This window comes from Budorcas taxicolor, chromosome X (assembly GCF_023091745.1).
Source record: "Budorcas taxicolor isolate Tak-1 chromosome X, Takin1.1, whole genome shotgun sequence".
NCBI classification, from domain to species: Eukaryota; Metazoa; Chordata; class Mammalia; order Artiodactyla; family Bovidae; genus Budorcas; species Budorcas taxicolor.
Window position 1 is genome coordinate 19,637,265 of NC_068935.1, and position 12,176 is coordinate 19,649,440.

The 12,176-nt window shown below is 42.6% G+C and overlaps 1 protein-coding gene across 1 annotated transcript in view; it reads right to left on the reverse strand.

Annotated features, from left to right (window-relative positions):
• DCX (doublecortin) overlaps nucleotides 1-12,176 on the reverse strand; it is a 103,592-nt gene that overhangs the window by 17,285 nt on the left and 74,131 nt on the right. The window contains exon 4 of the mRNA XM_052663465.1: nucleotides 1,658-1,760. Within this exon, the coding sequence (XP_052519425.1) occupies nucleotides 1,658-1,760 (103 nt within the window). The remainder of the gene's footprint in view (nucleotides 1-1,657; nucleotides 1,761-12,176) is intronic.

Genomic DNA, 12,176 nt, shown 5'->3' on the forward strand with positions numbered 1-12,176 from the left:
ATTTCCTTGGAGAAGAGATTGACAGCTCAGAGGTTGCAGCCACACAGATGAAATATTCATGAATAATTTAAAGGAGGGGGTAGGCGCCACTATTTATTATTCATCACATGTCATTTATTGCAATAGGCATATTAAGGACGCCATGTCATTTTATAAGTAAGCAATACTACCACCACCACCACCACCACCACCACCTTGCATTTATAGAGTTCTTTATGATTGTCAGTCTATCTCATCATAACCTGTTCTCCTGGTTTAATGCATAAATGGACCAGTAGAGACTATGCCACTCATGACTTACAGAGAGAAAAAGGCCTTGGGTGTGTAGGAGAGTCTGCCAAATGTTTCTGCTACTCCCCCAAGCTCAGTCTGACATGTTTGGAGTACCCTTTCTATGCAGGTCATTCAGCATCCCTACCATGGTAATTTGGGACACTGATGGTGCTAATATGTTAGGAGGATTATTATAATCATTTTGCTGATGAGAATGCAAAGAGCTTAAACCTCTTGCTTAGAGCCACAAAGGAAGAAAACAGCAAATAAGGATGCACAGTCAAGCTTCTTGAGTCCCAGTCTAGAGCTCTTTCCACTATCTTTCTCCAACCTCATGTGATCATGCTCAAAGTGGAACCAAACAGCTAGGCACTGGGTTATCTCTTCATTGGACACCACCTCATCACCTTCTACTTAAAGACACACCAAAAATATTGGTTCTCTGAAAGATTAGGAGATCTTTTCTGGCATATTAAGCTTTGGTGGAAACTGAATTAAGCAGAAAGCTCATTTTTGTTTTTTTTTTTACTTCTTGTTTTGATTGACAAACTTTAGTGATCACTGTCCAGAGCTGGAGACATACAAGATACAAGAAACTGGACAGTCTGGGATTTGTTTACCTATTTTATGGTCATCTGCCTCTTCTCAAAGGGAACACAGCAGAAATGCCACCTCTTTCAGGGTCCTTGTCACTTGAGCTGTTTGTAAAGTCTGTATTAGTGCAACTTGATACTTTCCCCATACTTTTCTCCTCATGATTGGGAAATATGTTTTGAATGTGTTTTTCCATCAGGATCATCCCCTAACTCTGTGACTGTGTGAGCTAATTCACCAATAACTTACTCACAGAGCTTGGACTCAAGTAAAGGGAGATGGGCAGATGTTCACCTCCTTCCTGAGATTCACAATCTTCTGGAATCTTGAGTCACAAAGTGCGAGGAATGGGGCAGTAAGCCAGGAGGTAGGAAGAGGGAAAATGTTTGACACTAGGAACACAGTGGAAAACAGTTCTAAAATGGAACTACCAACATAGGCCAAATAGCTGGAGGATGTTGACTAGAAAAAAATATATACACATACAATAACTAACTTCTGACTCCAAATGTTCCTTCCCATGGTCTGATTGAGCCTGTCAGCCCAGGTGAAATAATATATGGTTCAAGAAACACGGTCACTATGGTGGCAGACAGTGAGGTTTATTGGGTTTGGAGGGTCAATGCATCTGAGATAGGCAATCAACTTTCACTTAGTGGCTCCTATATCCAAATATATGGGACAGAGGGACCACTCATGGATGTTCTCCAGGTCATATGAACCCATGAAAATCCTAAGGTATAGAAGGAGTGAGAACAATGAAACAATAAAATTCAGTGGTTGTCCTTACCATTTTCATCCAGAGAAAAGTCATCCTGAGCATAGCGAAATTTTTCAGGACCGCAGGCAATAAACACATCATCATCACCAAAGAAATCATGGAGACAGGTTACCTACAGAGAAAGCAGAGACAGTGATTTGATATTCGATGGTCTTGTGACAATGAACTTCATACATCATTTTAAGTCCCCAGGGATCTCCTTTTTCTCAAAATACCAGGCTCATAGTCTGCACCATAGCCCCTGGCGAGTAAAAGATACACAGAGTGCCATTTTCTTTTCATGGTGCATGTGTGGTATTTTATTTCCATCTTATCAAGAGTAACTTCAAGACCATGTCAAATGGAATGTTCCCCTCTGAATAAAAGTCAGCAAGTAGATAGCCCTGTAAATGTCACCTTTCCTCAGAGCTTCATAGATGGAGTGTTGCTAACTCAACTCTGGAGTCAAGGGTGTAGGCCAAGGAAGATGAGAAAGATCTTCCGCAGCTTGAGGTAGACTGACTCCGTGGCTGACTGAGATGTGGAAGTCCCTCTCTCCAGCTTCATGAGTTTTGAAGGAAGGAGACCAGGTTTCAACCTCTCTGGACCCACCCAAAATTGGACCTTTTCCTAAAAGTGTACCAAAAACCTAGTAGTGGCCCAAAATACCATCCTTTCCTGAAGAAAAGGGAGGGAAAACCTGTCCTGACCACTTAACATTTAATCAAGAGCAATGGGCCCCTGTAGGCATGAGGCTCTGCTGGTAAATTCATGTTCCCAGGATCCTTCCCACCCTCTTGTGTCCTATGCGTTGCTGCTTCTCCACAGTAGAGAGACAGTCCCCCCAACTCCTTTCTGCACAAACAAATGAGGGTCCCTGGGAAAGTATGCTACTCCCTGCAGTCTCCCCACTTCTCAGCTTTCCTAATTACATTTGATAATTAGTCCAGCACACCAGGGAAACCCCAGGAGAAACCATAGAGTCAAAACATTCTTATCCCAATCCTTAGCTTGAAAGTGTTCAAAGCTTCTAATTGTTTTAAGCTACCCATTCAAGCTGCTTTCAGTGGTTTTCCAAAGGCACAGTGCTCACAAACTAACAACAGCTTGCTGGGTGCAGAGAGCAATATGTTACATTTGAAAAATGTTTATATTAATAACATCATTCCCCACCCAGGATCTATTCAATCCCTGTTCGCCCAGCCAAGATGATTGCAAGCCTTACACAAAGCAAGAGAGGCTTAAAGATTATCCCCATTGTCTCAGCCTCCCAATCACCCAAAGGATGCCAAGAGAAGGGAGGGAGACTTGGAGCACTGCCAAGTTTGCTCCTATTAAGCCTCTTCCCACCCTGGGTCCTGATCTCATCAAATAGGCCACCATCCTTCTTTAGCCCACTCATCCTCACCCATTCATTCCACAATCATGTAATGACAAACAGAGCTACCACTAATTGAATGCTTACTCTGAACAGGCACTCTGCTAAGTACTTCCAAAACTGTCATCCCATTTACTCTCCGTCAATGTTATTGTCATCACTATGTTACAGATGAGAAGACTGAGGTCCAGAGACAATAAGTAAATGAGTCAGGTGGAACGTGAAGTCACGTAAGTACAAATTGACGTGATCCTAACCTGTGCTTTTAGCCACTCAGTAATAAAAGCACTTACACGTGGTTCAGGCATTGGGGAGACAAAAATGAGTAAGACTTAGGCCACGGACTTCATGGAGCTCATAATCTGATGGATGAGATACACTGAACTAGAGCATTTCAATATTGTGTCAGGAGTGCTAGGAATATTTGCAGGTGCCATAAGAGCTATTTAGTACCACATCCAAGTGACCCAGTCACTAGCTGGCATGTTAGTTCAATAAGCAGCCTGCATATTTCCCTGGTGGGTTTCCAAGGTGGCTCAGTGGTAAAGAATCTGCCTGCCAAGGCAGAAGGCGCAAGAGACGTGGGTTTGATCCCTGGGTCGGAAAGATCCCCTGGAGGAGGAAATGGCAACCCACTCAAGTATTCTTGCCTGGAAAATCCCATGGACAGAGGAGCCTGGCAAGCTACAGTCCATAGGGTCACAGAGTCAGAGATGACTGAGAGAACACACACACATATTGTCCTGGTAGTAGAGACAATTATAGAGGCTACACACATGGCTTCGAACCCTTTTGCAGACTCCCACTGACATCTTGGACTAACTTTGAAACATTGTATGTCTCTGAATTATTTATGCCCCTGCTGCCTCTTGACCTTGAAGATCTCTGCCACACTCTGTATCTGAGGTTGCCCCTGACTGGCTTCATTTAGTTGTGGTCATGAGTGAGGGAAGCCTCTCCCTTGGGTACCCCCCCATTCGTGGTGTCTAGCATTTAGCACTCTGTTTCAAAACCTGCCTGTATTTTCATGAGTACTCACCTATTCCTTCCCATTAAATCACAGGTCCCCTGACTGTAAAGACCAAATTTAATCCCTCCCTCTGTATCTTCCCAAGGTTCCTGGTAGAGCACTTAATCACATAGTAAGAATTTAGTCAGGGTTGTTTTTGCCTCAATTGAAAGTACAGAAAATAAGAAGGAGGCTTTGAAAGGGTACAGAAAGGCAGAAAAGTAGAAACAAGAACTCAGCAGTGACAGACAATGCGACCTAGCATTCAAAGGTTTTGACAGGTAACAGAAATACAAAAATTTAAGAACAAGAAAGGAGCAATGACTGTGAATTAAGAAGTTATTCTTTGTATCATTATGCCAATTACTTTGAAGACAGATGAAATGAATCATTTTTAAAGGAAAACACAAATAAAGAAATTAGCAAAAAAGAAATGGAAAACCTCAACTAACTACTGGTCATAAAAAGAATTTAGTAAATACTTCAAACGGCAACCCTTCCCCCAAAGGTACCAGACCATTCATTTTGGAGGTACTTGTGAAAATCATTTCCCCAGGAGAAAGCCCAAAAGCTCAAAAGCAGCCATTGTGTTGGCATGCCATGCTATCCTATTGTAGAACAACAAAGCCTTCATGGATTGCTCTTGGGGTTGCTGTAAAAATGACCCACCCTTCTCCAACTCCAAGCCTCTCTGCCCCCACCCAGGCTTTGGGAAAGCCTTTGGATAACCTCTTCTCTGGGGAGCTTCTAAGAAAGGCAAAGCCCCTATGCTTCTGACAAACTCACAATGGTGTGGCTGGCTTCAAACACGTTCATTTTGCAATCCAGCTGTTCAGCATCAGGTTTCTTGCGTGATCCCACCCCACATTTTACTGGCTCCTGAATGTAGACAAATTCACATGGTGCATGTGGATACCCAACTTTCCCAAACGCCTTGGATACTGAGACACAGCAAACCTTCCCTGCTTGGTTACAGAGTTGGGAAAATAGAAAGCCCACCATGTTAAATATGAGGAACCCAAAAACATAGAATGTCAAAGTGGCTGAAGGACACCCAGATGGATCATAGCAGAGCTGAGACTAGCACTCAGGTATCCTGATTCAATTCAGGACAAAACAAATCAATTGCCTGAGAGGACATGCCCCTAAGCCCTGATTTCAAAGGTTTGTATACAATGCCCGATATATATTAGAATGTTTTAGTGGATTGAAGAAAGAAAACATCTTCATGGATCACATTTTTAATCTATGGATAAGAAAACTCCTTTTCATTACCATAACTGGTAACTGAGTATGCAGTAGAGAAGGACAGGAGGAGGAAAAGAACAAAGAGGAAGAAGGAAAAAAGGACGGGAATGGAGTGTAAGAAATAATTTCCAAATCAAACTCACATTCATATCTGCTTTTTAAAATTTCATTCAGGGGCTTCCCTGGTGGCTCAGTGGTAAATTGCCTGCAACGCAAGGGACATGGGTTTGATCCCTGGTCTGGGAAGATCCCACATGCCTCAGAGCAACTAAACCCATGCACCACAATTACTAAGCCTGTGCTCTAGAGCCTGTGAGCTGCAGCTACTGAAGTCCGCATGCTCTAGAGCCTGTGCTCCGCAACAACAGAAGCCACCGCAATGAGAAGCCTGAGCTCCGAAACTAGAGGGTAGCCCCTGCTCGCTGCAGCTCAAGAAAAGCCTGAGCAGCAATGAAGACCCAGCACAGCCACAAAAAAAAAAAAAAATCTGTTTGGTTAACATAATACAAATACACTTTAGGTCACGTTGCAAATATCTAATTTTGCAAGCCAGTTTTTTTTTGTGATAAAACTTCTGTCGTGAAGGGGCAATGAAAGTGGTAAAAATAATAATCATTATGATACCACTTACAGAATCCTCAGAGATCAAGGGTCTTGCTGACATCAGCTTTTGTTTGAAACACACTTGGGTATTTAAGTCAGAGAAGGGAACACAAAAGCATGACACCTGTCTGTGTAATTAATCAACTGCCAGCACAAAATCAATAAAATCAATCCACTCCTATTAACATTAAACCATTTATTCCCTGTTCTTCCTTAAAAAAAAAAAAACCAAACCAGCATGAGTTGGGGGAAGAGAGGCTAGCTTGGTTGTGCATTAGCATGAACAATAGACTATATGGACCATCCAGCGGCTTCAATGTCGAAGTACAACTGGGGAAATGGAGACAACAGATCACTGTGTGTGGGCAGCCTGAATCCATCAGCTGCATATGGCAATTTCACTCTGTGATTCGATATAAGCTTGATTAGATTTTCCATCCACATATTACAGATGCTGGCAATTATTATTAGTTCTCATACATGTCTGCTGCTGGTAGATTCTACATTTCACTATCTAACTGTTCAGAAAGAAATGTTATCTCAGGAATTGAGGCCTTGCTTGTCTATGAGACTCACTTTCAACATGCAAAATATTTTCATTGAAAGTTAAATTCCACTAATATTCATTCATAAATTACTTACTGTGGCAAAGGAACTATGTGAGAGATATAGAAACATACAATAAAAGGCCCCTGTGTTCCGAGTTGACAGCATAATACGGAAGTCAGAACCTCACAAATAATTGGACTACAAGGCAGACTGTTAGCACTATAGAGGCACTCAGAGCAAGTGGAGTACGGGAGACAAAGAGAAGAATTCTAATCAGGAGAACTGGGGAAGGCTGCCAGAGAAGACGACATGAAGTCTGACTCTTGGAGGATGGTTGGCATAGAGATTGATGAGAGAGGAGTAAAAGGTATTCCAGATAACTGCAGAAATAAATGCAAGGAAGCAGGAACCTGCCTTTTCCTCTTTCCTTTTAGCCCTGGAAAAAGAACTGAATCTTGTCCTCTAGAGACACAGAGATTCTAACTCTCTATGGCACAATTGCCCAGACCCATCTGCCAGCCTTCTGCACAGACAAAACATTCAGTTGTCGACTGGTGGAGTTCAGGGTGAAGAGAAAGTGTCTATGGGGAGAGGAGTGTCCCCAGTGGTGAACAACAGGGAACCTTGTGGCGAGGAAGTCAAACCACACTGATTTCCTGGTCTTGCCAACAGTGTGCCCTGCCCATAGTGTGGTTGGCAAGCTTTCCAAAATGAGTTAATGAAAGATTCAGTAAACATTACGGGTGAGGCTTTTTCTAAAAGTTACTGCTAACTCTCATTCTGGAACATTTCCTGCCTGCCTGCCTTGGATGGGCTCCAATCACAGGCTGGCACAGGGTTGGTGTGGTGATCTGAGATGCTGTTCCTTATCTCTAGACTCCTATATTCAGCTGCTTGCTTGATAGTTCCACTTGTTTATCTGAGAGGCATCTCAGATTTAATAAGCCCAAGACGGAACTCTCATTGCTCCCTCTCCAAACCCTACTTCCCTTTCCGCTTTCCTCATCTCATGCACTGGTACCACAATTCCCCTAGCTTCCCAAACCAGAAACCTGGGAGTCACTTTCGACCAGACGTCACATTTTACCTTTGTCCATTGTCACTCTTCTAGTCCCAGATACAATGCAGTAGCCTCGTAACCAGCCTCTGGACACCCATTCTTGGCAGCACACCCCCACCACCCAGTAGACATACACTCGCAACTCTTCTTACTGTGGGCAGAGTAATACTTAAAAAATTTAATAAGGCATATCACTTCTCTGTGAAAAATCCTCCAAAGCCTGTCAACCAGAGGTAGAATAAAATTCACTTTGTATCTTGGCTCTGTATTATCCAGTCTGTTACATCACATGTGCTAGCTAGCTCTGGTCACACTGGCCTTCTTTCTTCTTCTCAAACACATCAAGAACTTTCATGCTTCAGAGCCTCCCTCTTGCAGGTCCCTCTATGTAGAAAGTACTCGTCCCAGATAGTCACAGACCTAGCTGCCTCTTCACCAGCAAATCTACCCTGGTGACCCAGTGGTTAGAACTCAGAGCCTCCACTGCTGGAAGCCTGGGTTCTGTCCCTCATCAGGAAACTAAGATCCCACAAGCTGAGGGGCTCAGCCAGAGCAAAACAAAAACAACAAAAATACATATGAAAAAATAAAATACCATATACTATATTTAAGCCTGAGCAACCCTCAATTTGGGGCTTCCCTGGTGGCTCAGAAGGTAAAGAATCTTCCTGCAATGCAGGAGACCCAGGTTTGATTCCTGGATTGGGACGATCCCCTGGAGAAGGGAATGGCTACTCACTCCAGTATTCTTGCCTGGAGAATTCCACGAACAAAGGAGCCTAGCGGCTCCTCTGGGGAGTGACAGTCCATGGGGTCACAGAGTTGGACACAACTCAGCAACTAACACTTTCATTTTTCAGCCCACATGCCATCCTCGCTTAGAGTTTCAGATCTTTTATTTAGCCCCACAAATTAGTCACTATTTTAAATAATTAATATTGTTTAAATTTATCTACATACATGTTTGCCAGTTTATTTGATCACCATTTATTGTTAAGCCTCAGGACTTTCTTCTGAGGCCATTTTAAAATTATGTACCTGTTTGACCTTCCTACCTACTCTTATCTTCCATATCTCAGTCTCACCATATTTTCCATCTTCTTAACTCTTAGGGCAACATTCTGGAAAATATCTCCAAATCTGAGGTTTGCTCTGTCTTCAGATATATTTAACTTGCTGTTTTAACCCACTCAAACAGCTTCAAATTTCAACAACAATAATTTTGACTTTTAGAAATTCTATTTTATTTTTCTACCCAGATTTTCCAGGTCATAGGTGAGTCCCTTTTTCTTATCCCATTTTGATTACATATTTTGTTTATCTAAACAATCCATATTAAGTTCCTTTAGGTCCTTACCTGATCATTCTAGTATCTTCTGTCCTAGAGAACCGAAATCTGTTGTTTCTGCTAACTCTCCCTCATGTTGATTTGTTTCCTTGTGTGTTTGATACTTTTAAAATGTGGAGCTCCCACTTGATTAAGTTAAATCTTTGGGACCCCTGAGGGGTCTAGATTGGGGATGCTTTCCTCTGAAAAAGATGGCAATTTATTTCTGCTGGGTGCCAGGGGCACTAACAATGTGGGGACACTTTTTATTCACCTATCGTTTCCCTAGTGACATGAATAGTATGAATTTGTTTTAGACCTGAGCCAGAGCAAGCTTTGGGCTGCAAATTCTCAAGTGAGTACTTCCAGTAGCACCAGTCACAGCCGCAGTAAGAGTAGTGCTCTTGTTTATTTTGTTTCTTACATACGGTCATGACAGAGACAAACAGTTTATGTGTAGGTCTTGGGAGTATTCGCTTTTAAGGGTCCTGATTAATGCAGAGATTGCAGCTTCAGGTCCCTCACTTTTCAAGGACCTTGTGTCAACTGAAAAAAAAAATACAGTCCCTGCATAACACAAGAGTATGAGTCAAGTTTATTCAGTATCTTACTGAGGACTATAGCCCAGGAGACAGCCTCTCAGACAGCTCCGAGAAATTATTTTAAATAGGTAAGGGAGGAGGTTAGCAGATAGGTGATTTCAGGGAAGGAGGTATGTGCAACTACGCACACATCTTGGTAGAAAGTTGCTGCTAGTCACAAGGAACAGATAGTTAATGGTTTTAGTGCTTTTCTAAAAACAAAAAGATGCAAGAAGCCAGGTTCATAAAAAGTTGCTGATGAAAATAATCTACCTGAAGGCTTGATCTGCCAGTTTCCTGGAGCACTGAATGCCTCATCTTGATCTCTGTCATGAACTCCATTTAGGGTGGGTTGAAGGTCAGTGACTGAAGTGGCTAATGACTCCCCTTGTAGACCCAGATGATAAGTACATTCTTTAGTTTGCACCTGCATGTCCTGCATTTCCGATAATATCTAAAGCACTGGCTCCAATTATGGGGGTTTTACCCTCAGGGACGCTTAAACTTTTACATAGTGCCTGCTGTTCTGGTTTTTAAATCTCTTGCCGCTTCCCTCTCCTGGGTTGTTTTTTTTTTTGGTTTGTTTTCCCGAAAGCTTAGAAAAACATTTTAAAAGTGTGTTGCAGGTTCCTCAAAACACTAAACATAGAATTACATACAACTGGATTCCTGAAACCAATTTCAACTTCTGAGGGTGTGTGTGTGTGTTTGTGTGTGTTTTGTTTGTCCATACCGCCAATAAGTAAAACCTGGATACCAGCATGGTGTCCTACAGTTCAACTCAATTATGACACTATCTGGAGATAGCATCAGATTCCACTGGTTAAGGGTTCAGTCTTACAAGACTGCCCCTAACCCCTCAGAGATAAGTCACAAGCCCAGGTTGTTGTTACCTATACTTCTGACCAACTGGCTATAGGTCAGGGGTTAAATTTCTTCCCATTGGAGTAAACAGAGCAGACTTGTTTGGGGTCTTCTAATGCTGGGGAACCAGCAGGAGGACACTTTGACCCCATCAATGTTGGCCTCATTTCTTAATGACCATCTAAAGATTTCCACCTTCCTGTCTCCTCTTTGTTTCACTCCTATGAATATTTACTTTATACATCTCATTTCTCAATAACCATTTCAAAATGTTCACCTTGTTGGAAAGAGTCCCTTGACTCTCCCCTCAGCCCCTCTCTAATCCCTTGTTAATTAACCTAATGATTTAATTTTTTTTTTTCTTTCTTTATTGATTGTGCTGGGTCTTCGTGGCTGTGCGGGCTTTTCTCTAGTTGGGGTGAGCAGGGGCTACTCTCTAGTTGCAGTGTGAGAGCTTCTCATTTAGGTGGTCTCTCTTGTTGCAGAGCACAGGCTGCGGGGCACGAGGACTTCAGTAGTTGCAGCACAGGGACTCAGGACTTGTGCTCCTGGGCTCGAGAGCACAGGCTCAGTAGTTGTGGCACATGAGCCCAGTTGCTCTGTAGTATATGGGATCTTCCCAGACCAGGGGTCAAACCCATGTCTCCTGCATTGGCAGGTGGATTTTTTACCACTGAGCCACCGAGGAGCCCAAACCTAATGTTTTTATTAACAACTGTAATACCCCTGCAGGGAAACTGAGGCAGAAAATTCCATAAGGCTTCCAGAACTGTTTTTGTAAGTTTTGCAACAGTAAGATTATAAGGGGTATCCATGTGAAAGAGCCCTGGATAATGGGCATAATCAGCTAATGGATATTCCTGTCATCACAAAGCCAGTCCTCCATGGCTTGCATACAAGCATCAGCTGCTTAATCTGGAGCACTCTACTTGACATTCACAGGGGGAGATGGACAGCCCTTTTTTTCAGGGTAAATGGACCTTACAGTGCACTTTACCCAGTCCACCAGACTGGCTGTTCCCTTGGAAAGAACCTGCTTTCTGTCTGAATCACATATAGACATTGGTGATTGTTTCATAGTGACCTGTAGGTCCTGTGTCAACGCAAGCATGCTCTTCCACTAAAACCAAAGACAAAGACACAGTTTCTAAATTAGTCACTCTCATAATCCATTTTGATAAAGATTTTTCAGGAAGCTGATGATACTGATTCATAAAATGAGACAACTCCTTCACACTACACTTCCTAGTATCAGTAGTTTCTTGGTTTTTCCCTCTTTCCATGCTGACTACCTGTCTTGGTAGCCAGAGGTCTTAGAAGGTACTTTTTGTTGTCCTTGCACAATTTTTAACCTTGGTGGTGATGGTGGTGGTGCAGTTGCAGCTCTGAGTCACTGAAATCTGCTTTTTGTCTAGCATCAAAATCTGACACAATATTCTTGTTTACTTTTATTTTATCTACTATAGATCACAATAACCAAGGGAGTGAATATTTTGCCTCTGTCTTACTAGTTTACTTCCTTATGCATCCAGTGACTAAATTCCAAGAGTTGGATCCATCTCTAAATTCCACTGGTAACTTTTACCTTTAGGAAATGATTGCAGCATGGTGGCTGCTCTGTACTGTGGGTGACCAGATGACCTTTGATTCCACATTGTTCTCCTATCCTTTTATCCTTTTTCTTTCCAAATCACAAGTTTCTGTGAGCCAGGGCTCTTTTAGCAAATCCCACTTCACTGACACCAGTCATCAATCCTTAAGTGTGTGTGTTTGTGTGTGTGTGTGTTGGCAGGGACGGGGTGGTTTCCCACACTAACAAACAACTCTTGGACACCAGCTGGGTGCTCTACAATTCAACTCAATTCTCACACTACCTACTACCCAGACATAGTAACAGATCCTACAGGTTAAGGGCTCAGTGCCACAAGTC